This window comes from Melanerpes formicivorus, unplaced genomic scaffold (genome assembly GCF_026170545.1).
Source record: "Melanerpes formicivorus ecotype bairdi unplaced genomic scaffold, bMelFor1.0.p_v2 SCAF_26, whole genome shotgun sequence".
In the NCBI taxonomy this organism is placed as follows: domain Eukaryota; kingdom Metazoa; phylum Chordata; class Aves; order Piciformes; family Picidae; genus Melanerpes; species Melanerpes formicivorus.
In genome coordinates this window covers 166,904-193,016 of record NW_027142378.1, presented here as the reverse complement: position 1 = coordinate 193,016, position 26,113 = coordinate 166,904, and the positions used below count along the sequence as shown (strand labels likewise).

The 26,113-nt window shown below is 46.0% G+C and overlaps 1 protein-coding gene across 1 annotated transcript in view; it reads right to left on the bottom strand.

Annotated features, from left to right (window-relative positions):
- The window catches only part of SMYD2 (SET and MYND domain containing 2), a 37,482-nt gene extending 13,176 nt beyond the window's left edge, over nt 1-24,306 (bottom strand). Inside the window, exons 1-5 of the mRNA XM_068153413.1 lie at nt 24,032-24,306; nt 19,652-19,715; nt 8,187-8,297; nt 6,565-6,625; nt 3,911-4,035 (exon numbers count right to left, since the gene is read on the bottom strand). Coding sequence (XP_068009514.1) covers nt 3,911-4,035; nt 6,565-6,625; nt 8,187-8,297; nt 19,652-19,715; nt 24,032-24,213 — 543 coding nt within the window. The 5' untranslated portion in view covers nt 24,214-24,306. The remainder of the gene's footprint in view (nt 1-3,910; nt 4,036-6,564; nt 6,626-8,186; nt 8,298-19,651; nt 19,716-24,031) is intronic.
- Between the last annotated feature and the right edge of the window lie 1,807 nt (nt 24,307-26,113).

The window sequence follows — 26,113 nt, the reverse complement described above, 5'->3', positions numbered from 1 at the left end:
GCATCCAGTGGAGTGCTCCTTGGAAGTCAAACCAAGAGAAATGGGGCTGGAAAAGAGCACTAGAAAATGTCAGACAAAGCAAGACCACTGCAAACATGAAACAAAGCCACTGACAGGGCTTAGAGACTTCATTTGGCCATGATAAGTAAAGGGCCAATGGACAGGGGATGAAGGGCAGCAAACTCATTTGGGCTGGGGCAGTGTAGAGCATGTATTATGGAGACCTGCCACACAGTGATATCTGTCATCAAGGGCTGCACACACCAGCTACTGCTAAAGCACGCATAAAGAACAACAAAGGCAGTGATAAAGACTTGAACTTCATAGAAGGCAGAACAGGGGGGGACTGAAAAAGAACAGAGTATAAGAGGAAGAGTATTACTAATTTAACCAGGCACACAATCAAAAGAGCTTGTTCTTTCTTATAAAATAGTCTCAAGCAGGTTTTAAAACCTTCTCCTTTTACTTTCACTAAAGTTAAGAGAATCTTAGAGGAGTTTCAGCTTTGTTTCATGTGGTCTATGCAAGGCGCATTTTGATCACTTAAAATCTGTCAAATACTTCATTCCACTTTCACTGTGAGTCACAGACATTGCAACACAAAGAGAACCCTCTCCACAATCACCAACCATCTCCTTGCAATCATCAGTGCCAGTAAAGCACTAAAACAACTATTATCAATGTGGCCAAGCCCAGCTGAAGCTACAATTAAGTACAGTGTATTCATTCTGGAAGGTTAAGAGTTGTCAACAAAACTACCAGTAACTATATGCCCCACAAGCTGGAACACATCTAGGACTGGATCTTTAAAGTACACAAGTCATTCCCAAAGCCACTCCTCAGGTATGAACAGTTCGGGATGACTTCACAACTAAAAGAAAGTTGCCTCTTTCTCTGATTCACTAACCAGTAAATTTCCTTGACCTTTATCCTGCTATTTTTAGCCAGGTAGCATCCAAAGGCTGCCTTATCTCTCAAGATGAGCACACTACTACACTAGCCAATGTACAAGCATACAAAACCAACAGTAAGTGAGAAATTATGTCAACAGCAAGTAAGATCATAAAGCCACAGCTTGAGGGTTCTGAATCACAGGGAAATACTTCAAAATATGCAGTGAGTTATCATCAACTCCCCTCCACTAAGCCAGAGACAACCTACTTGAAGGTCTCTTCCAACCTGGTCTGGTCTATCCTATCCTATCCTATCCTATCCTATCCTATCCTATCCTATCCTATCCTATCCTATCCTATCCTATCCTATCCTATCCTATCCTACTTCTTGCATGCACCATACCAGAAATGACATAAGAGGAAGAATTAGAAGGGATGAGATACCACTGGTGTCACCAGATGAACGAAGAACTGAAAAACACAAGGTGGAGGGAGTAAAGAGACTACAGTGAAAAAAAAACTAGAACTCAAGGTCATTCCAAATGATGGAAAAGAGAATACCAAAGCAAGGCACAAAATTATGCAAGGAAAGGCTGAGACACTGAAATTTGAGACAAGAAAGAAACTGCCTGAAGACTATGACGAGGTGTGACTGAGGAGGAAGAGTGCCAGTCTTGAGAACAATGTCCCACAGGAGTAGAATGGTACCAACATATGAGAAAAAGAGCAGTGAAAGGCAGGAATAGTCTGGACAAAAAATCTCTGCTGCACTCAAAAGGACCAATTACACCTTGGCTGTGTTGAGCAAGAAACAACAGCAGACAAAGCACACAAAAGCAGTGAGAAAGGTGTCAGATATATCCAAGTCCCAAATGACTGCCCTGAGCCACAAGGAGGAAGAATGTTGGATGAAGGAGCAAAGTAGACAAAATGAGGCTAGAGAAAGTGTTGAAGTAAGACAAAGGAGCAACAGCATATCCATACTATTTGGTTTAGGTCAGATTAATTAATTGTTGGGAAACAGTTATACAGCCATGCCTCCTTCTTGTGATGGGTTACACCCATCCTGAAAGCAGGGGAGGAGGGGTTGCGAGAGCCCTGCTCTCCCTGGAGTGGGGTTTTTCCCCTGGGAAACTGAGTTAGTCTGTTCCACTCCCCCTCACTGTCCAGCAAGCCTACAAAAAGGAAGACCCTGCAGCCATTTGCTCTCTTTTACTTCTGCCTCACCAGGAGGAAAGGACTAAAAGAGTCGCTGCTGGCTCCCTGGTTCTCTGACATGTGGTTGGGCCTGGTCATTCTCCCTGCTGCATCTTCAAAGGACTGTTGGTTTTGTATATTCTCCCTATCCATCCTTGTTCCTTGCCCTTGTGAGCCCTTCCTGTTATTGTTATCTTTCTCTGCATGTGTGTGTGTGTGTGTGTATATATATATAGATATAGATATATAATGTTTAAAGAAGTTTTTACCTCTCTACTTCCAAACTGACTCCAAATTATTTCTCAGTAGATTTACCTCCTCCTTTTTCCCTTGTCCCCCTTTCTCTCCCTGGTCTTTCCCCCCTCCCTTTTTCTCTCAATCAGGAAGGAGGAGGGGAGGGGAGCAGGGGAGGAATTCTCAGTCTTGCCCCCCATCTGAGCTCTTAAATCCCAGTTAAACCTCAAGCCACCACACTTCTGGAAAGAGTTATGCCGGGGCTAAGACCTCAGAAGGTTGTGTCCTGCCAAACACTGCTGAGGGAATATCCAGATTTTAGTTCAAAACAATGCAACACCCACAAGTGGCAGATAGTTGCCTGATCATGATGATGAGCTTAATGTGAAGCTACAAAGAAGACTGGATAGAACAAGAGATCTGGGAGTTAGCACTTCATGGAAGTCAGCTAAAGTACTGTGACCTGCTGGAGCTGGTCCAGGACAGGACATGAAGTCATTACAGCCAAAATAATGCAATCTGTGGAAATTCTGGATACATTCTAACAAAACTATTCAGAAACACCACAAGAAACTACATGTAATGACTTTAAAGTATTCCTCTGACAAATATAAAGTCTTCAAAACAGAGAAAGCTTTTCAATGAAGGGAACTTTTTAATTAGAAGCAACACACTGGATGACAAGTAGATGCTAAACATGCTGAAGAATCATTTCCCTACAGAGTAAAAGTAGCTCTGTGTTAAGGAAACAGTAAGTGTCCTCCTTGTTGGCAGATGCACATTTCTACCTGTGTATTGCCCTCTTGTCTTCCATCACTGCAATTAACATTTCCCTCCTATCAAAAAAACATTAAAACTTCTTACTCAGATGTTTAAAACTAGATTATTTTGAGGCACAAGGAGGAAAAAGAAGAAAATGGATCTTTCAGTGTTCCACTGATGTGTTATTCTAGCCACTACAATCCATTCAATTTAGCTGTGTATGAAAAGCAGGTGAGGGGGGAAAAAAAAGACATGAGATGTTTCAGAAGTTATCTAACAAGACATCCTGCCTTTCCTTCATCTCTCCACATGACCAAACTACCTGACTATATTTAAAAGCCACATGCTAGATAAAAGTTTCAGGCTGCTCTTTCTACCTCTCTGAAGTTTACTCCCTGTGAAGGTCAAACACATTGATGACCTGACCAGCAAGGATTTCCACAGGTTTGAAGCCTGAATGAAGGATTTTGCCTCTGCAGGGTCTCAGACCAACCAACAGCCTTCCATGTAAGTGCAACAACAGCTGCACTATGCTTGGCCCACAAGAAGCTTAATTTTGACAGGGTCTAATACAGGCTCTTTACCCTTCAAAGCACCTCATATAAAGAGGGCAGACAAGAGTAAAGCCTCTCTCTTCCCTACTGAAATGGGCCATGTCCAGCCACTTCTGCTCAAGGAAGAGGACCCTCTCCATTAAGCACACTCAGCTCTCAAGATTAGCAAAGAGCTACCATTTCCATTACTGTGAAAATGTTTCCCCTTTCACAAAGGCTAAACTCCTACAGCACCATCCACCTAAGCAGGCTGTGTTCTAGCCAACTTACTTGTGCAAAGAGAACTACAAGGGCAGCATTGTCAGGGTACTCCAAGTGCTTTGAGTAAAAATGATGAAGAGCAGCAATGTCGTTCTGAATCAGCTCTCTCTTTTCATTGTCTAGTTTGTCAAGGTCTGTGGACAAAGAATACATTCCATTTCAGTAAAAGGAACACTCCCCTGTGAACTGCAGCAGGCTTAGGTTAGAACAGGCCTGGACTTTACAACAGAAACCCTTCAACAAAACAGCTACTTGGAAGTACTGCAAGTGTCTGTTCTTTCACAAACATAATGCTGCTTCTGCCAAAGCCACATGTGCACTACAAGAACAAGCAAGACTAAAAAGCATATTTTAACATCTTTACATTAGCAGGTAACCAGACACAGATTTTCTTTTAATGGGAAATGGGTTACAGTATTTAGAGTACATTTGTTAACCCTAGCAAACAGATCAGCCAGCCCTGACCCACTGGAAGCCTATCAAGTGCGGGTAGCTATCCTCAGCTGCCTAACATGATATTGTTAGCTACCTGGCATACTGTGGCATGAAGTTACACTCAGCATGATGCTTCTTAAAGAAGCATACTTTGCATAGTGAAACTTCCTCATATGGACCTAATCCTTAGCAGTATAAACCAGCCTGGCCTCTTGCTAAGGGAGGATTATTGTCCCTGCTTTTAAAAGACTTGTCTTTCACAGCACTGAGGCCCTAACTTCTTGTGGCCATGTGTGACCCGGACCCAACAAAGGCTGACAACATTGCTGGGGCTAGGCACGAGGGGTCCCCTCTGCAGCAAGAAGAGAGTAATATGAGGGTGCCCAGGAGTGCAATTGACTTGACCTATTGCAGGCACCTGCTTCATGAGGTAAGAAACAGTGCCTGAGAATGTGCATGTCTCCACGGGCTGGGAGGTGACCATCAAGCTTCAGATTATCAGAGGGTAACAGGAGACAGCAGGAACGTCAGTGGAAATGTCCTGGCACAGCTGCCAAGTGTGTTCCTTTATGAGTTTGTTTAGAGACCCTCAGGCCAATAACAGTGTCTAGCCAAAGCTGTGGCCACTGAACCTTTTCCTGACTGGTCCTTGCAGAGCAAGATAGATGAGAGACCATACACTGACCCCTTCTCTCCCCTCTAGAGCAGAGTGTCGGGAAGTTTTTTCCTAATCCTCTCTCTCACAGTGGCAGTGTCCCCAGCTCACTCCTGCTCTATGAGAGACAGCAACTCATCAGTTTCCCCCTCTTCAACTCAAAACAATAGAAGAGATAAAAACATGCAGGAAGAGGAAAGGCTGCACAGCAGTGGAAGAAAGTGGGAAATGGTATCTAAGAGCAGATGTAAATGACAGGAGTCACAACAAAATAATGAGGAAAATTAAATGGGGCAATTTCAAAAGGATGAGAATTTGATGAGGACAAATCAGAAATAAGAAGTTCTGAGCTTCCAGCTGACAGCCAGATGCCTTTTTCTCTCCTGCCCAGGGTGTTGCAACACATAAGGCAACTGCTGAACATGGCAAAGGTGTGCTAAGAGATAAGGAAAGTCAACAAAGCAGAAGGAACAAGGATTCTTACTAAACCAGAAACAAGGGCTCCTAGAGTACAAGGGGGCCACTGAAACAGAAAAACACATTTCAACCTTCTAGCTCTCAAATTGATAAAATTACTGAAGACAAGCAGCAATGCAGAAGAACATACAGAAATTACTTCAGCACTTATCTATCCTCTTCAATCTTAATCCTAACAACCTACCTGTAAAAATGATCCTTGCCTTAGGCAAAGTCGAATGTTGACATTTCCCCCCTCATTTCCCCAGTTGTCCCAACAGCTGTGACAGAAGCTTTTGTTCAAGAAACAAGTAAGACTGTAATCTTGCTGTGCCTGGTGACTCTGCTACCTCAAGTCTTAGCAAGGACTGCATTTATTCAGCATTTTGTAGAGGGTTTTGGAAGCCATGAGAGTGTGAAATGTGAATATGCAAAACTATTGTCTCCTTTCACACCATACCAAAACAGAGAAACAACAGTCCAGTGAACACCACTCTCCATGCCAGGATAGTTACTACTCCCCTACTTGCTCGACTTCTAACTCTGCCTCACCAGATATAAACAGTAGCCTTCCAGTTAAAAGCAAGCCATTGCCTCATTTCCTTCCTTGGATTATTTTGGAGCATTTAGAACATGGAATTTCAACACAATCATACATAACATGTCAGGTTTGACTGGCAGTGACAGATACTGAAGCACAGTCCAGAGGGTTCTGCAATTAGCCCCTTAGTCACTGTCACCATCAAGCAACTGTGCTGTCTCTGATTTTATGCCTCCTGGTAACAAATACCAGCTATTTTAGTTTTACAACATTACAATTCTCAAAAGACACTAGAGTACCAGAAAAGCCAGGAGATGGATGTATGCTACATAATTAATTCTGTCTAGGTTTTCACCCTTGTTTCACAGCCCCCACAAACAACTGAAAAAAACCCCACCCAAACCACCGAACCAAAGAGCACTGCACTTATAAACTGAGTAACAATTCTCTTTGTTTACTCCTTTCCTCCATCAGGAGTGGGATGCTCTGGAAGGTTTTGATGGAGGGGGGCCAGGGGGAAGCAAATCATGAATATAGATAACTGCCTCTGTTTACCTGCAAGCCTTTTTTACTCACGTGATTCAAACTCTTTTACAGCAAGCAGCTGCTCTGATTGTGTTCTTTCAGGGTTAGTTTTCTAGCAATAAGAGAAAGAAAGAGAAAAATATTTAATGTTTTAATTTGGCAGTTTTGTCTACTCATCCATAAGCTGGGAGCCCCTACAAATCCAAACCCACACTGTATAGAATATATAGGAGTTGATGAACAGCAAGGAGTTTAATTGACTGCCCTTAGTAATGCCATAGGAATATTATCTCTGCACCAACCTAGGCAGCCAAATATTAACTCCTATCAAATTTATATACACAAACCAAACAGTATTTTAAATATGTCATTTGCTTTGTTCTAGACACCCAGAAAGCTTCTAACAATAGCAAGCAGGCAGGAGACAGGCTTCACTTTGAGGAAAGTGAATAAACTGACTGTTGACAGAGTTCAAAAGCAATGCTCCATTGTTGGCCTAAGGCCACTTCTTTGTAATCTTGGCCATTAAATATGGCTTTGCAGGTGGCCCAGCAGCTGAGGTTCAGGGACTATGGTTTGCATATTTAGCTTTTATATGACATGTAGAGTTCTCCCCCCTCCCTGTAAGCAATAAAAGCACAAATTTATTCCAATGACTTTTTGTCATTAAACATTCAATTTTGTTTGTGGATCGCCACTAAAGCGGGCTTTAATTAAGTCACACACACATACATTCACACTCACATCTACACACACAGCAAGTATGCAGCTACCTTCCCAGCAGGCCACCAAAATCTCACTACATACAGTATCCAGGTTGCCCTTGCCATATAAGCAGACCTCAATCACACAAATATGCTTCAAAGAGAATTTGTTTTTGCAGAGAGGGTTTATAGCTCTACAAAGATACACAGCATAATAACCTTGAAACTCACAAATCCTGTCCCCTCCCTGCAAGCTCTTGTGCTATCCTCAATATCCATACAGTTAGAGCACACTGAAACAGAGGCTGACATTGCAATCCTCTTCCTTTACTAATAATATTCTTTTTGTCCCCAAAGACAAAGAGCCTGAGATTTCTCTCTCAACCCATTTTTCACCAGTTAACCCCAGCAATTGTGAACACTTAGACCTGAATACCTCAGAGGTGTTCTTGACTCACAAAGGTACTAGGAGTGACACACTGAGCAACACTGTGCAGGTACAGCAGGAAAAGAGTACTTCATGAAGATGTCACTGCCTGTCACTCCTACTGTTGCAGAAGCTTTCCTCAGAATTTCATCACATACACTCAGTCTCACTGATCTTTCTCTTCACCAGTGTGGCCTTGGTGTTAGCCACACACATAAGCATGAGCTGCAATCCACCATGCACATTGTGAAACTATTGGTAGTCTTTTCTGGACTGTTCAGTTGTACCTTGACCCTAAGTTACACTGCTTAAAAGCTCACTCCCCTTGTGCCACCTTTCCCCAGAGCAGCCCTGATGCTGCTGCCGTGGCCTGACAGCCAGTTCCTTCAGCTGCCCATGCTCTGTATAACACTCATCTGTACACAAGGAAGCCTCTATGGATGTGTTTTGCAAGGACAGTTACTGTCAGTCAATGTTCATCCTCCTGACTTCCCTGGCAGCCAGAGCAGGAACATAAGCCCCAAGTCTAGCCTCCTGCTCACCTGTTTAGCAAGGATCCTTGCTGTTAGCCTCACAGTTTCCGAGGGATTCCAGTTCTGCCCAAAAGTGCACATGGCAGAGCACTCCAGCTTGTGCATTGGCCAGTCTTCCTTCTGCAAATGGAGAAAGATGTTTTAAAAACACACAAACCATGAACAGAAAGTGATGAAAAAGAAGATGCAGCGAGTCCTGCCAGATCCTAGAGGTCAAGTGAAATGTGTTTCCTTTAAAAAAAATAAGATGAGGCTCAGTAAAGTTGAACAAAAGCTTGAGTCACATTTAAGGGGAACAGCTATCCTGCTTTTTTCACAAGAGATGAGCTGAGGTCAGAACATCTTCATTTAGTCAATGGGATAAAAAGAATTAAATTACAAAGAAGCAAACAGACAACATGATTTATAAATCACCAGTTCTTATTGTTCAGATCAAGCACATGAGGACAGAGTAGGTCTAAGCTTGATGGCTTTATTGGGTTCATTTCCATTTAATACCTTGGCCCCTCATTATGAGATGACCCTGGTATAATCAGGAGTAATGTGTCTGAAGTCAATGGATTCACAATCGCTGTAAGAATCGGTATATGTAAGGTCAAAACCAGACCTACTGAATAGAATTATCAGAGTTGGCTTTTTCCCCCCCCCAAAATGTTGTAGAATAAAAACACAGCGAGGCAGTGAAAACACAGTAGTAAAAATAAACACATTTTAGTTAAGAATGCAGAGCATGCTCCCAGCTCAACACACACTAACACTTGGAGTCATGGCACATGCCACCGGCTTCCGGCACTCTACAGATTTCCTCCAAAGCAACAGAATTTTACCACGACGAGCACAGCCTCACAGATCAACACTGAGCGGGCAAACAGACTGCCAGGGGCGGCCCTCAGACTCCAGCAAGTTCCTTCTCTGAGATTTACTTTATTCAAACATGGGAATATTTTCATTTCTATATTTGAGCAATGCAGAGTTAGTTATTTCTGCATCTTATCCCAGACATGCATTTACAGCGCTGTGCTACAACGGACCTAGAGGGTTCTGCCCCTGTAGTGAGCACCAAGTTTTGTTTTCAGGCTAGATTTAAACTGGTAGACAACAAGAGCAGAGGAAAGTAGAATAGAATAGAATAGAATAGAATAGAATAGAATAGAATAGAATAGAATAGAATAGAATAGAATAGACCAGACCAGGTTGGAAGAGACCTTCAAGATCATCGTGTCCAACCTATCATCCACCACCACCCAACCAACTAACCCATGCAACCAAGCACCCTGTCAAGTCTCCTCCTGAACACCTCTAGCAATGGCAACTCCACCACCTCCCTGGGCAGCCCATTCCAATGGGCAATCACTCTCTCTGTGTAAAACTTCCTCCTGACCTCCAGCCTGAACCTCCCCTGGCACAGCCTGAGACTGTGTCCTCTTGTTCTGGTACTGGCTGCCTGGGAGAAGAGACCAACCTCTGCCTGTCTACAACCCCCCTTCAGGTAGTTGATCACAACAAAGCCCACAAAATTATAATTGATTGACAGTGAAAACTTGAAAACCTTTCTGTAGCCTCCAGAAAGTTCTTAATTCCTCTTACTATGCAGCACAGACTTTATCTTACCCCAGTAGCACAGACTTTATCTTACCCCACTCAAAAATTGTTATCATTTTGTTTAATCAATATAGCTCATCAGAATGATTGAGTGGCAGGAAGAAACACATCATCCATTGGAATGGGCTGCCCAGGGAGGTGGTGGAGTCACCATCACTGGAGGTGTTTAGGAAGAGACTGGATGGGGTGCTTGGTGCCATGGATTAGTTGATTAGATGGTGTTGGGTGATAGGTTGGACTTGATGATCTCAAAAGTCTTTTCCAACCTGGTTCTATTCTATTCCACTCCATTCTACTCCACTCCATTCTACTCACAGTATCACAGTATCACACAGTATCACAGTATCACCCAGGTTGGAAAGGACCCCGAGGATCATCGAGTCCAACCTGACACCGCAGACCCCATGACTAGACCATGGCACCAAGTGCCACGTCCAATCACGTCCACTCCATTCCTCAGCTGCCTAGCCACTGGTGGCAAGAGCCATTTCAGACACCCCAAGCTATTTCAAGCATCCACCCAGGAGCAGCAGATCTGATACAATTCTACTGGGAGATCCATTCCTTTTGAGAGCTACAGCTGGAGGTAATGCAGAACAACCCAGGGCACCTCAAACCTGTATTGGGACGCCCAGTATCTCCCGTCTTGGCTGGTTCACTTATTTACAGATTTTGCAGAACAAAACAAAAGCTGAGATCACTAATTTCAGAGTTAGTCCACCAAAAATTCTTCCACTGAAAATGGCCATGGGCCAACAATGGCCATGCTTGTTTTAGCAGGAAAAGAAAGGTGAACACACACCCCAGCGTCACGTACGATTTAAAGCAGGGCAACACTGCAAGGGTGTTCAACCCTCACAATGTCAACTTCATTGTCCTTGATATTTCTGTATGGTACTTCCAAAAAAAGCCCCATGTCCAGGCTGCTTGAAATAAGCTCCAGTGTAAACGTGCTAAGAGGACATGGCAATACAGGTCGGGAGAACCAAAATAGTATATTACACTGTAATCACGTCATGTGAAAGTACACTCCCGACTCTCCTACAGCTGTCATACTACAAAATGCATCCCCCAAGAGGCCTGCTTCCTACAGATGCCCCAAGTCCTTTCACTGGAAAATTCCCAATAGCCTTTTCATAGGGATAGGATAGGATAGGATAGGATAGGATAGGATAGGATAGGATAGGATAGGATACGATAGGATACATCCAACCTAAACCTCCCCTGGGATCATAGGATCAGTCAGGGTTGGAAGGGACCACAAGGGTCAGCTAGTTCCAACCCCCCTGCCATGGGCAGGGACACCCCACACTAGAGCAGGCTGGCCAGAGCCTCAGCCAGCCTGATCTTAAACACCTCCAGGGACGGGGCCCCAACCACCTCCCTGGACAACCCATTCCAGGGCTTCACCACTCTCATGGGGAAGAACTTCCTCCTCACCTCCAGCCTGAATCTCCCCACCTCCAGCTTCATTCCATTCCCCCTAGTCCTATCACTACCTGAGATCCTGAGCAGTCCCTCCCCAGCCTTCTTCTAGGCCCCCTTCAGATACTGGAAGGCCACAATGAGGTCACCTCGGAGCCTTCTCTTCTCCAGACTGAACAGCCCCAACTCCTTCAGTCTGTCCTCATAGGAGAGGTGCTCCAGCACCCTATAAAGTCTCCTCCTGAACACCTCCAGTGATGGTGACTCCACCACCTCCTCGGGAGAATAGAATAGAATAGAATAGAATAGAATAGAATAGAATAGAATAGAATAGAATAGAATAGACCAGGATGGAAAAGACCTTTGAGATCATCGAGTCCAACCTATCACCCAACACCATCTAATCAACTAAACCACGGCACCAAGCGCCCCATCCAGTCTCTTCCTAAACACCGCCAGTGATGGGGACTAATTCACAGGCCAAAGGTTGAGAGACAGAGGAAGATTTCCTCCCTCACCCCTTCATGCACACCCATGGCACCCATCAACTTCAGCATGACTAGCTGAGTGTTTGACAACCTGAAGAGGAAGGGTGTTCCAGAACTTCAAGTTTGGAGAAGAGGAGACTCAGGGGAGACCTTATTGCTCTCTACAGCTACCTGAAGGGAGGTTGTAGACAGGCAGAGGTTGGTTCTTCTCCCAGGCAGCCAGTACCAGAACAAGAGGACACAGTCTCAGGCTGTGCCAGGGGAGGTTCAGGCTGGAGGTCAGGAGGAAGTTTTACACAGAGAGAGTGATTGCCCATTGGAATGGGCTGCCTGGGGAGGTGGTGGAGTCACCATCACTAGAGGTGTTCAGGAGGCGACTTGGTTGCATGGTTTAGTTGGTTGGGTGGTGTTGGATGATTGGTTGGACACGATGATCTTGAAGGTCTCTTCCAACCTGGTCTGGTCTAGTCTGGTCTGGTCTATTCTATTCTATTCTAATCCACATCCACACACACCAGTTAAGCAGACAGGAAAGATTACTCAGTGAAACCAAAAATCAAGATGCCAAACCACGTGCCTGTCTCCAAGCAGTGTTTTTAAAAACCCGAGAGTTCTCTCTGTTCTTTACACATTGTTAATTAAAACCTTTCCCCAGGCAGAATCATACTGAGTTATGTGAACGAGCAGAGGAGGTTACAGGGACAAGATATGGCTGAATTGTGCAAAAATGAGATGAAAGCCTGAAACATCACAAGAAGAGAGAGTACTGATGACTGAGTAATACCTGGAATGGGAACACTGTGGCAGCAGATTTCCCTGGGATCACAGCAGGACTGTATTTTGCATTCTTTTCCACATTTTTTCCCCCCCCTCTAAGTGGTTTGAATTATAACAGGTAGCATTGTTCTAGTTGAATCCATAATGCTACATTAATGATATTTTCTTCCTAATTTCATTACATCCTTAGTGTTTTTCCCTTCATTTAGGACTGACAACTGACATTTTTGGGAGGGAAGTTCTACCTTTGGTTGCTTAGCCTGGAGAAGAGGAGGTTCAGGGGAGACCTTCTTGCTGTCTGCAACTCCCTGAAGGGAGGTTGTAGCCAGGTGGGGGTTGGTCTCTTCTCCCAGGCAGGCAAGCAGCACCAGAACAAGAGGACACAGTCTCAAGCTGTGCCAGGGGAGCTTTAAGGTGGATGTTAGGAAGAAATTCTTCATAGAGTGATTGCCCATTGGAATGTGCTGCCCAGGGAGGTGGTGGAGTCACCATCACTGGGAGCGTTTAGGAGGAGACTTGATGGGGTGCTTGGTGCCATGGTTTAGTTGATTAGATGGTGTTGGATGATAGGTTGGAAGTGATGATCTCTAAGGTCTCTTTCAACCTGGTCTGGTCTATTCTATTTTCTATTCTATTCTATTCTATTCTTTAAAGCTTATCCCTTTTGCATCAAAGCATGAAAACAACCTTCTCCAACAAGTTGTTCAAAATGATTCCCCCATCCAGGGCTACTGGATTAATTCCCAGAACAGGGCTGTACAGTTCAGCATTAAAAAGAACAACAAAACAAAAAAAAACCAACAACCAACAAGCAAAACAGAATACTAAGGACAAAAAAAAAAAAAGACTAAGTCCAAACAAATGTCCTTGTACCTCCTCCCTCCAGTCATGACAAAAACATCTCTTTCTGCACTTTGGCTAGCTGACCTCCACTCTGTCTGGGATAAATAATAGCTATGTGTAAAATAACAGATAGAGGAGCTCTAGCAGCTGGCTCAAGTTCACCAGTTCCACAATTGCAACCACATAACTAAGCCTCATCTCTCTTCAGAGTGTTTCAGCAGCTAATTTCTGAGGAGGAAAAATGAGCACAGGTCTCCTCCTGTTTGTCTAAAATGATTGTAATTCAAGAAGGCAAGGCCTGAACAGTTACAGATGGGAGCTGAAAGCTACTACTACTGTAACAACAGGCCTGTGCTTTGAGGAGGCAACAACAGAGAGCAGAACAGTATGAATCAGGGCCACAAAAATTACCTGGGGTTGGAATACCTCTGCTACAAAGACAAGCTGAGGGAGCTGGGGTTGTTCAGCCTGGAAAAGAGGAGGCTCCAGGGAGACCTAATAGCAGCCTTCCAGCACCTGAAGGGGCCTTACAAGAAGGATGGAGAGAGACTGTTTACAAAGGCTGGTAGTGGTAAGGCAAGGGAAAATGGCTTCAAACTAGAGAAGAGCAGATTTAGATTGGATGCTAGGAACAAGGTCTTTATCATGCAGGTAGTAGAACACTGGAACAGGTTGCCCAGGGAGATGGTTGGGGCCCCACTCCTGGAGATATTCCAAGTGAGGCTCAACAGGGCTCTGGGCAGCCTGATCTAGTTGAGGATGCCCCTGCTTGCTGCAGAGGGGGTTGGACTGGATGACCTTTGGAGGTCCCTTCCAACCCAGCCTGTTCCATGATTCTATGATTGGAAATCACAAATCTTTTTAGAAGAACTGGGTTAGAGGCTGGGAAAAGAAAGACACAGCAAACCCAGGCTAGATCCTATCTACCCACAAAGCATTCAAGGTAGTAAGGACAGACAGTGAAGACAACTTCCACTCTCATGTGCCCTGCATCCAAAACCCTAACCTATGCCTATGCAAATATCCATTTTAATACAGGCCAAACTTAAGGTGACCTATCTTAGAAGCAAAATGATAGACCATAGAGGACACAGTCTCAAGCTGCACCAGGGGAGGTTTAGGCTGGATGTGAGGAAGAAGTTCTCCATAGAAAGAGTGATTGGCCATTGGAATGTGCTGCCCAGGGAGGTGATGGAGTCACCATGCCTGGAGGTGTTTAAGAAGAGACTGGATGGGGTGCTTGGTGCCACAGTTTAGTTGATTAGGTAGTGTTGGGTGATAGGTTGGACTCGATCTCAAAGATCTTTTCCAACCTGGTTAATTCTATTCTATTGTATTCCATTCCATTCCATAACAGGCAAAAGACACATTAGCACTAAGGGAACTGTGCTAGGGCTGCTCTGCATGCACATGTGTGTGTGAACAGGGTCCTAAGCAAATCAGCTACTCTATCACTGCAAGATTTTGCCCTGCTCCAGATTCAGTCCCTCACACTACAGTGTTACATCACCATTCTCTGTAATCAGGACAAAGGAATTATACCACAAAGCAGGGCTTGGTCAATGCATCAGACAGCTGGTCTTATGGCAGGCTCTTTTACCACTTCAGAGTATCTCAAGCAAGCCAGCGTGCCTCTGTGTACATATACCCAGTTTGCAATAAAAGAAAAAGCCACAAAGGCTGCTGTGAGCATTCATTAAATGCTTGGAAATTACTTTAAGACTCTCAAAACAAGGATGCTATATGGCTCAGAGTGGGAAACACATGCAATGCCACTAACAGCAGTTTCAATAACCACATTATGCTGAAAGAAAGAAACAAAACAACAAAAACTCATTCAACAGAAACACACTGGAGAGAGGAAGATGTCTGCACTTATGAAATATGTAATTCTGAACAAGATAAAACACTGCTTGCACACTTTGGCTCCTTTCTCTTGCCTCCTGATCCATCTCTCCCCACCACTAGAAACAATTGCTATGAATTGCAGCATGGCATGTCTTCCAGTAAGCAAAGAGTAAGCTCAAAAATTGACATTTTCTATCTCACAGTATCACAGAATCACCAAGGTTGGAAGAGACCTCAAAGATCAGCAAGTCCAACCTGTCACCACAGACCTCATGACTAAACCATGGCACCAAGTGCCACCTCCAATCCCCTCTTGAACACCTCCAGGGATGGGGACTCCACCACCTCCCTGGGCAGCACATTCCAATGGCAAATGACTCTCTCAGCGAAGAACTTTCTCCTCACCTCCAGCCTAAACTGCCCCTGGTGCTGCTTGAGACTGTGTCCTCTTGTTCTGCTGCTGGTTGCTTGAGAGAAGAGACCAACACCCTCCTGGCTACAACCACCCTTCAGGTAGTTGCGGAGAGCAATGAGGTCTCCCCTGAGCCTCCTCTTCTCCAGACTAAGCAACCCCAGCTCCCTCAGCCTCTCCTCACAGGGCTGTGCTCAAGGCCTCTCCCCAGCCTCATTCAAGTGTCTCAATGTCCTTCTTAAACTGAGGGGCCCAGAACTGGACACAGGACTCAAGTATTCATACAGTATGCTTCGCTTGATAAATGGCTGTCAAACTGAAATATGCTGACTAACAAGGTACTATCCAACACATAAAATCATACCATGTCCTTGTTGGGTACATGTAATTTTCAGCAGAACTGAGCAAAGAAAACATGGATTTACAGAGAAAATTAACTTTGAAAATCAAATAATGGCATCACAAGCACAGCTTTGCCCTTTCATCAGTCTTGCAAGAAGATGCCTTACATCCATGGAGGCAAAAGGGACACATTTACTGTACATCCTAGTGTTCCAAGTTCAGTATCAAGGCACAAATGTCCTTTCTGGCTTTGACAAGGAATTGCTGAACTGCTGAAAAGTGCCTTTGAACAAGACAGGGTTGAAGATGTAGTGCAGACTGTCTGTGCAGCACGTACAGTCAGTGGAGACCAGTTTCTAGAAAGTGTTACGCTTGAAGGGAACTTTGAATGTCAAAGAATTCAATCTTTGCAACATTCATACATTTCTTCAGACTGACTCATGAGGGCTCAAAACGTGGAAGATAATGCAATAGCAACAAAAGAGTCAAAAGCCAGGGAGAGTGAAGTGGTAGTACCTCCACTTGTCACACAATTGTCTAGACATCACAACATGTGAAAAAAATGCCTTTACATCTAAAGTATCATACTATACACCAAGGGGTAGAAAAGGTGTTAATTAAGTTATCAGACAGGCTTTTGCTAAGCATCATCTCCTGCTCAGTCGGAGCAGCTAAGTTTTTTTATTCATAGTATCATAGTATCATTCAGGGTTGGAAGGGACCACAAGGATCATCTAGTTCCAACCCCCTGCCATGGGCAGGGACACCCCACACTAGATCAGCCTGGCCAGAGCCTCATCCAGCCTGGGCTTAAACACCTCCAGGGATGGCACCCCAACCACCTCCCTGGACAACCCATTCCAGGGCTTCACCACTCTCATAGGGAAGAACTTCCTCCTCACCTCCAGCCTGAACCTCCCCACTTCCAGCTTCATTCCATTCCCCCTAGTCCTATCACTACCTGAGATCCTGAGCAGTCCCTCCCCAGCCTTCCTGTAGCCCCCTTCAGATGCTGGAAAGCCACATTGAGGTCACCTTGGAGCCTTCTCTTCTCCAGACTGAACAGCCCCAACTCCTTCAGTCTGTCCTCACAGGAGAGGTGCTCCAGCCCTCTGCTCATCCTTGTGGCCCTTCTCTGGACAACTTCCAGCACCTCCAGATCCCTCTTGGAATAGGGGCTCCAGACCTGGAGGCAATACTCCAGGTGGGGTCTCCCCAGAGCTGAGCAGAGGGGGAGAATCACCTCCCTTGACCTGCTGGCCACACTTCTCCTAATGCAGCCCAGGTTCTGATTGGCTTTCTGGGCTGCAAGTGCACACTGAGAGCTCCTGTTGAGCTTCTCCTCCCCCAGCACCCCCAAGTCTCTCTCCTCAGGGCTGCTTTCCAGCCAGTCCCTGCCCAGCCTGCATTTGTGCCTGGGCCCATATATATATTTAAAATTATAAATCTAATTAAGATGTACAAGACTTTACCCAGAGGAAAAGACAGAAAAAACTCTATTTGTTCTTTAAGATAAAAGTAAAGGCTGGAAGTCAGGACACTGAGGAAGGGACTGAAGTAGGGGCTTAGAAGTAAAAGCAAAGGACTGTGGATCATCAGAAAGAAGTTCTACTACTTCCACCATGACACACAATAGCTGTTTTTCCTGGCAAAGATTACTAGGCTTTCTTGCTTCAGTAAATCTTGTTTAACTGCTTCATAAACCACTGCAAATTTTATATGGCAGGAGAAGAAATTTAATCTCAGATAAAAAGCACAAATCAGTCAATAAACGGGTTTCTTCAAGTGTTTCCTTCCCTCAGCTAGTTAAAAGCTTCCTGAGAAATAATGTCATACAGAAACACTTCATATATGCATGTCTCATTAATGGATCATGGCTTTTCTCTACACTGTCTTTAAACCTCATCCAGAGTTCTCTGAAAAGCCTTAAGGATGTTCATACAGTATGTGTTCTCTTTCTCCTCAGCAACTGCTGGCTGTCAGTCTTTCAGTATTCTGTGACCTATTACAAATTTTGTAAATAAATGACTCCTCTGATGCATTCTGAGTTCTCCTGGTGCTTCAAAACCAAAAGGCCATTTGGTTCACCCACAGTTCTCTAACACATTGTGGGCAATCAAGAATCTAGGGAGGCAATATGAGGGAAAACTAAGAGGAAGCCCAGGCTTGCTTTGCAACTTGTGCATTGGGAGAGCAAGATGGAGCCTTGAATTAAAAGCAGAAGCCATCTCCCAAGTGATCAGAATGGAATAGAATGGAATTAACCAGGTTGGAAAAGACCTTTGAGATCGAGTCCAACCGATCACCCAACACCATCTAATCAACTAAACCATGGCACCAAGTGCCTCATCCAGGCTCTTCCTAAACACCTCCAGTGATGGTGACTCCACCACTTCCCTGGGCATCACATTCCAATGGCAAATCACTCTTCCTGGGAAGAACCTCTTCCTAACATCCAGCCTAAACCTCTCCTGGCACAGCTTAAGCCGAAACTTCCCCTGGTGCAGCTTGAGACTGTGTCCTCTTGTTCTGGTGCTGGTTGCCTGGGAGAAGAGACCAACCCCCACCTGGCTACAACCTCCCTTCAGAGAGTTGTAGAGAGCAAGAAGGTTTCCCCTGAGCCTCCTCTTCTCCAGGCTAAGCAACCCCAGCTCCCTCAGCCTCTCCTCACCGGGCTGTGCTCCAAACCCCTCCACATCTTTGTTGCCCTTCTCTGGGCACATTCCAGCAACTCAACATCTTTCCTAAACTTGAGAACTGAGCAGCAAGAACAGCAACATTTCTGTCCAGATAACAACAATGGAGAATACTTTTCATGCAGCCCACACACTCAAGAGCACACTAACATGTAGGAGAAGGTTTGGATTATTTATAGCTCACACATAGTTGCATGCCAGACCTTTTGATGACTCAAACCCTTCACAAGCATCATTCCATACTCAGAGCCCAGCATCACAGATTTTACATAGTTTACATTATTTAGCTAGCAACCCAGTTGAGTTTTTCACATGTAAACTGGGTAATTCTTCCATATCATGTTGACAACCCACAAAGGCTAAATAACTAGTTCTGGCAAGATGCCTTTTTTTTTCCCCCTGAAAGGTGCTTATTCTAGTTTGAAATAAAAATGGCATTAAAACTGCATGCAAGTGCTTTGAATGTCTTCATATTGCCCTACTTCAGTGTACACTGATACTCTGTTTTCTGAGGCTTTTAAAAAACAATGAATAAGGTTGCCCAAGTGAGTGAATTAGGGGAAAAGCATGGTAGGTCTCAGATGCTAACTGTTGTTTGCTGTGACCACCCAAAATATTTGCAAAGCATCAAAAAAAAAAAAGATAAAGCAAACCAAACCAAACAGCAAACCCCTCCTGAGTTATATTTAGTAGTTTGATTCTTCTGTTAGACACAGACTCAGTTACCAGTTTAGCCAGCTACATCACCTGGTTTGTGCTTAAAGTAATACAGACACAATTAGAGGGCTGACAGGCAGCACTAATCAAATTCTCTGTGGTACCAAGCCCTAGGGCAACTGATCTTGAAAGACTCATGCAGGCCATGTCCAAATCCTGTAATTGTCTAACGCACAACTCCATGGTCAGCACTGTGGGATGCTGGATGACTGTTACCCACAGCCAAAATGAGAGACTGCCGATGCCACACCAACAAAAAATGGAGTTCAGCAATCCTCATCCTCCCCCCTCCACCACCATCCTTCCAAAATTGCATTACCATACCTGACATTCCACATTGCAGTAAAAGGCCTGCTTACATCTTCCACACTTGGACAAGTCTTCTTTCCTTCAAAAAGAAAGCAGAAGTTACTCTGTTGTATCAATCTCAGTGAAACACAAATGTATCCTGCATAACTGTTTGCACAATACTTTACATTTCACAGTGAAAACTCTCCTTTCTTCAGAGCTTGACCCTCATCTTCTGCTAGCAGGCACTATTTTCATTTGTTTAGAGTTTCAAAACCAAGTTTTTCCTAACAACTGTTATTATCCAAAAGCACTCAGCTGTCCTGATAAATTGTTGGGTTTGGAAACATAGTATCCTATGCTGTTTGACAGACACTGACACACTCACAGCTAACTTCCTTTTTTTCCCAAACTTCCCAACTACTTGCTCAACAGTATTAACCCTTTGTGCCTACCCTCCCAGTTCTATTGTTTCTCTGTCTAGAATCATAGAATCAATAAGTTTGGAAGAGACCTCAAAGATCATCAAGTCCAACCTGTCACCCAGCACCTCCTGACAACTAAACCATGGCACCAAGTGCCACATCCAAGCCCCTCTTGGATACCTCCAGGGATGGGGACTCCACCACCTCCCTGGGCAGCACATTCCAATGGCTAACAACTCTCTCTGGGAAGAACTTTCTCCTCACCTCCAGCCTAAACTTCCCCTGGTGCAGCTTAAGACTGTGTCCTTTTGTTCTGGTGCTGGTTGCCTGGGAGAAGAGACCAACCCCCTCCTGGCTACAACCTCCCTTCAGGTAGTTGTAGAGAGCAATAAGGTCTCCCCTGAGCCTCTTCCTCTCCAGGCTAAACAACCCCAGCTCCCTCAGCCTGTCTTTGTAGGGCTTATGCTCGAGGCCTCTCCCCAGCCTCGTTGCCCTTCTCTGGACATCTTCAAGTGTCTCAATATCCTTCTTAAACTGAGGGGCCCAGAACCGGACACAGGACTCAAGGTGTGGCCTAACCGGTGCTGATTACAGGGACACAATGACTTCCCTGCAACTCCAGAAAGCATGATCACTGTTTCACAAGTAACCACATCCCAACACCAAAAATGTTACATTATGAAATACACTGATGGAATTCCTGTCACCACGAAGCCTGTTAATGTCCTGCTAACAACTGCCCTGAGATCTGTCTATTCTAAGGTGACCTAAGGCTTGCACTCTCCCTTTTTTGTATATATCCCAACACGGGCAGCTGCCAAAAGGAAGGTCCTTTCCTACTTCAAGGTACATGTGTTGTGGCAGATCCCATCAAAAACAGGGTATGTGTTACCCAACAAGTGACATTTTGGTGTGACAGCAACAGGGATCTCAGCAGTATCAAATATTTCAATGTGTCCACACACCCTCTCCAGTATAAGCAGCAAAAAAGTAGCCTTCAACTGAGGTGAGGTATTCAAGTAAAACAAGGGTGACTGTCTTTGTACAATATGACAGCACACAAGACTTCAAGGTCACTGGCATTTGGAGCCTTCACATCCTCTGATTGCTCTTGCAAAGAGGAAGGTACAACGTGAGCAGATTAGGCTAACGTTGCGAATCTGCGTGCTGGCGGTACGCATCTCGGGCACAGCTGGGTATTTGAAAGAACACATACTATCAGCGGCAAACACTACATTCTAGTCACGTTCTCATTTTACTACAACAGCTCTATGACCACTTAGCAAAGTTCTCTTCCAGAGACTAGTGCTGAGCCCACAACCTTCCTCCTAACACTCTCTGCAAGTTCAACAAGCTCCGTTTGGAATCCAGTATGTGCTAGTTCAGCGCTAATGCGAGAGGGCACTGACACAAAATACATTTCTGAGCACTTGGCAGATCACGTTACACCAAAGAGATATTTTTCCTCTTAGTGGAACCTCATCACCCTGGTGTGAAACAGGTTTCACACTACCTCACTGCAACTGCTATGGTAGTGCATTTAGTGTAGTCCTTGTTCACTCCAGAGCTCCATGGAAGAAGCTTGAGTGGAGAACATGCAGCATTTAAACACCCTGCTCCTGGAGATGACCTTTAAACACTGTTCCATGAGGTAACTATTATCTTTACAATATTACCTCATATCAGTGGAGCACGGAAAGTGTTCCCTGTCCTTTTTACAGACAGAAATCTTCTGGATGGGATAAGCAAAATTAGCCAGTTTCTTTGGCACAGGAGAATTTGTGATTAGGCACAGGAAATAAAACAAAACCAAACCAAACAACACAAAACTTAGGGCCTAGGAAAAGCCACCAGTGACACCTCTGTTCTACAGTTCATCAAATTAATGGGACTCATTTCACTGACTTCACTAGGAACTACATTATAGAATCATAGAGCAATAGAATTGTTTCAGTTGAAAAAGACCATCGAGATTATCAAATCCAACCATCAACCTAAGACCACCATGGCCATTAAAGCATGTACTGAAGTGCCACATCCACATGTTTCTTAAACACCCCCAAGGACAGTGAGACTATTATCCTCCTCAGCAACCTGTTCCAATGCCTGACCACTCTTTCAGTAAAGAGATTTTTACTAATATCCAAACTAAATCTTATATGCAACAAGAGGGGTGAATAAGTCACAGTATCACAGTATAACTTAGGTTGGAAAGGACTTCGAGGATCATCGAGTCCAACCTATCAACACAGACCTCATGACTAGACCATGGCACCAAGTGCCACGTCCAATCTCCTCTTGAATACCTCCAGGGTCGATGACTCAACCACCTCCCTGGGCAACCCATTCCAATGACGAATTACTCGCTTGGTGAAGAATTTCCTCCTCACCTTGAGTCTAAACCTCCCCTGGCGCAGCTTGAGACTGTGTCCCCTTGTTCTGGTGCTGGTTGCCTGGGAGAAGATACCAACCCCTTCCCAGCCACAACCACCCCTCAGGTAGTTGTAGAGGGCAATGAGGTCACCCCTGAGCCTCCTCTTCTCCAGGCCAAACAATCCCAGCTCCCTCAGCCTCTCCTCACAGGGCTGTGCTCAAGGCCTCTCACCAGCCTTGTTGCCCTTCTCTGGACACGTTCAAGTGTTTCGATGTCCTTCTTAAACTGAGGGGCCCAGAACTGGACACAGGACTCAAGGTGTGGCCTAACCAAAGCAGAGCACAGGGCACAATGACCTCCCTGCTCCTGCTGGCCACACTATTCCTAATGCAGGCCAGGATGCCATTGGCCCTCCTGGCCACGTGGGCACACTGCTGGCTCATATTCAGGCGGCTGTCGATCAGCACCCCCAGGTCCCTCACTTAAGAAGCTAATGTAACGAGGAAAGAAGAAGCACAAGGCGAAAAGAAAGACATGAGTTAAGATGACTGCTCAGGAGATGAAAAGATCTACTAGAGTGTAGCAATTATATTCCTCAGTCTACCCTCAGTCTACATATGCAAGCAATACTTACATATTGATAAAAGCAGCAAAAGCACAACTTCCTTTACTGAGGCAAACACTAACATTTGCTCCAATTTATAACCAAGTGACCACTGTGATTCTTCAATAAATTGCCAGAAGTCAGCAGCTGACATGGAGAGGTTTGTGGCAACCACTGGAACACACACAGCAGCTCAGACCGCTTCTCCACGCAGGGGAGCTGGGCAGCTGGTGAGCACCCAGAGAACTCGAGCACCTCACATCCTGCCAGAGCTGGGAGCCATGAACCGTGCCACAGCAGGTCTGCTGTAATCAAAACCAGCACTCGAGTCTAAATGCTCACAGCCACGGGGCAATGCACCTCTGCCTGTGCTTTGCCCTTAAGGTTTCAACAGAGAAACAGAAATACACAGATATTTCGGTATATTTCATTACAAATATATATATATATATATTCCGTTCACACCACGGAAATGCAAAGCACGAATCAGGCAGTTGTGAAGCCTCTGCCAAAACTTCATTAAGATCAGTGAATGTTATGTGACATTACAGCAAAACTAGATGGATCAATGAAGGTTCCCATAGAGCCAGGTTACACACGTGTAACTTCCACACCACATGAAGCGCTAAACTTCTGTTCTTTATCCCCGAACTGTCAAGCAAGAAAAAACCATCTCAAAGCTATCAGCTTCGTCACGGCGCTGCCGCCAGAGAACCACGAGCAGAGAGAGGAAGGGGAGAGTTTAGCACAGAAAGGCCGCCGAAGCCCCCCTGGCGAGCCCTCCGAGGGGCACTGCTGCCGTGATCAGTACTGGCGGGGCCGAGGCGAGGGCCCCCTCGTGGAGCCGCGGCCTGCATACCGCTGACACGGCCACGGCCACGACGCGGGTGGGCCGACCCGCCGCCCTGGGGCGGGCCGCCGCCGGCCGAACCGCCAGAAGCCGCGCCGGGGCTAGCCGCCCCGCGGCCGCCCGCCGAGCCGCCGCCGCACCCCGGGCCCGCCCCAGGCCCTACCTGGCGAAGCAGCTGTCGCAGTGGCTGCCGCGCTCGCTGACGGTCAGCACGGCGGTGTAGGCCGGGCAGCTAAAGAGCAGCTCCCCCACGGCGTAGCGCCGTAGCGCCCGCAGCCCCCGACCCTTGCCAGCACTGACGAATCTCTCCAGGTCGCCCGGCTGCGGCGCTGCCTCAGAGCGCATCCTGCCGCGGTGAAAGGAAACGGGCGACGGGGCAAGCCTCCTCTCGCGGCCCGCGTATGCCCGGGGAGGCCGCGGCCAGCCGAGCTCTGGCGCGCTGTGGGGCGCTGGAGAGCCGCCGCCGCCTGCCCCGGCTGCCTGCCCCTGCTCGCCGCGCGGCGCGGGGAGCGCCTCCTCCGGGCGGCGGAGGATTAGCCGGCCGTGACCGGGCAGGGCAGCCAGCGGCTGCGCGCCCGGGGAGTCATAGTATCATAGGGCGCTGCGAGCGTAGGGCCTGGATCAGGCTAGGGCAGCTTTGGGGCTCGCAGGGCCTTGAAATGCTATCTAGCAGGCGTGCTGGGAGAGCCGGCCAGCCCACGGCCCCCGCAGACCACTTGCCGTTGGAGAGGGCTTGCCCACATGTGTCCCCCATTTACAGACCTGGCGGAAGCCTACCTGAGGCCCACATCTCAGGGAAGAGTGCTTGCCGCACTGCCTCACCCTATTTAGAGCATCAGGAAATCCTCCCCAGACAACGTGCTTCAATCATGAGCGGTTCGAATCACAGCAGGGGTGTCCTGGGCTGCGTGGTAAGTGAGGCAGGGCTCAGCTCATGCAGGCCCAATGCCATTCAGGTTTCCCCACCACCCATCCTGGTTTACACCATCTGCTGTAGGGCTCTGATGGCAAAGGGATCCGTGTATGACCCATTTCTCTGGTGGAGTGAGAAAATGAGGTCGCTGAAAATGGTAAGGCAGGTGGGAGGTCACAGACCATGAGGGGAAGGGTCCTCCAGAAGTGGCCGGTTGAGCAGCTGGGACAGCTTGAGACTTAGCAGAGGGCCTTCAGCACTGCTCTACATGGCTTGTGGATGCCAGAATCACAGAATCATAGAATCAATAGGGTTGGAAAAGACCTCAAAGATCATCAAGTCCAACCTGTCACCCAACACCTCATGACTAAACCATGGCTTCAAGTGCCACGTCCAATCCCTTTTGGAACACTTCCAGGGATGGTGACACCACCACCTCCCTGGGCAGCACATTTCAGTGCCTAACAACTCTCTCTGGTAAGAACTTTCTCCTCACTTTGAGCCTAAATTTCCCCTGGCACAGCTTGAGACTGTGTCCTTTTGTTCTGGTGCTGATTGCCTGGAAGAAGAGACCAACCCCCTCCTGGCTACAACCTCCCTTCAGGTAGTTGTAGACAGCAAGAAGGTCTCTCCTGAGCCTCCTCTTCTCCAGGCTAAACAACCCCAGCTCCCTCAGCCTCTCCTCACAGGGCTGTGCTTGAGGCCTCTCCCCAGCCTCATTGCCCTTCTCTGGGCACGTTCAAGAGCCTCAATGTCCTTCTTAAACTGAGGGCTCCAGAACTGGACACAGTACTCAAGGTGTGGACTAACCAGTGCTGAGTGACTTCCCTGCTCCTGCTGGCCACACTATTCCTGAAATTCCAGAATTCCATTACAAGTCAGAGGCTAGAAAGCTGACCACTCTCTCGCCTCATATTTTAGGATAATAATTTTTGGTGTCACTTGTAGTTCTTGAGCGGTGTAGAGTGGTGTAAACATCTAAAGTTTGTAATCTCTATTATTTGTTTCTGTGTCTTTAGTTTTGTCTTAAAATATTTGTACAGTGACTAATTTGTAAGCTGTGTTTTGTCTGAACACATCAGTTTGAACTTAAAGATCAAAAGTAAATCAGTTAAAGTGGAAGAAAAAGTCTGTTCAAGAAGGAAACTTGACATAAGAATTTTGGTTGGCTAAATGCTTTGAGACGTTCACTAAGTAAAATGAACCAAAAATTCATCCAGGAGGATTGTGATGAAATTACTAGATTTTAATGTTGTTAAGAGTGCAGCATGTGACAGAGCTATTCATATTGCTAAAGCTATTCCTGTGTCACTGATCTGAGAATGTAGTTCT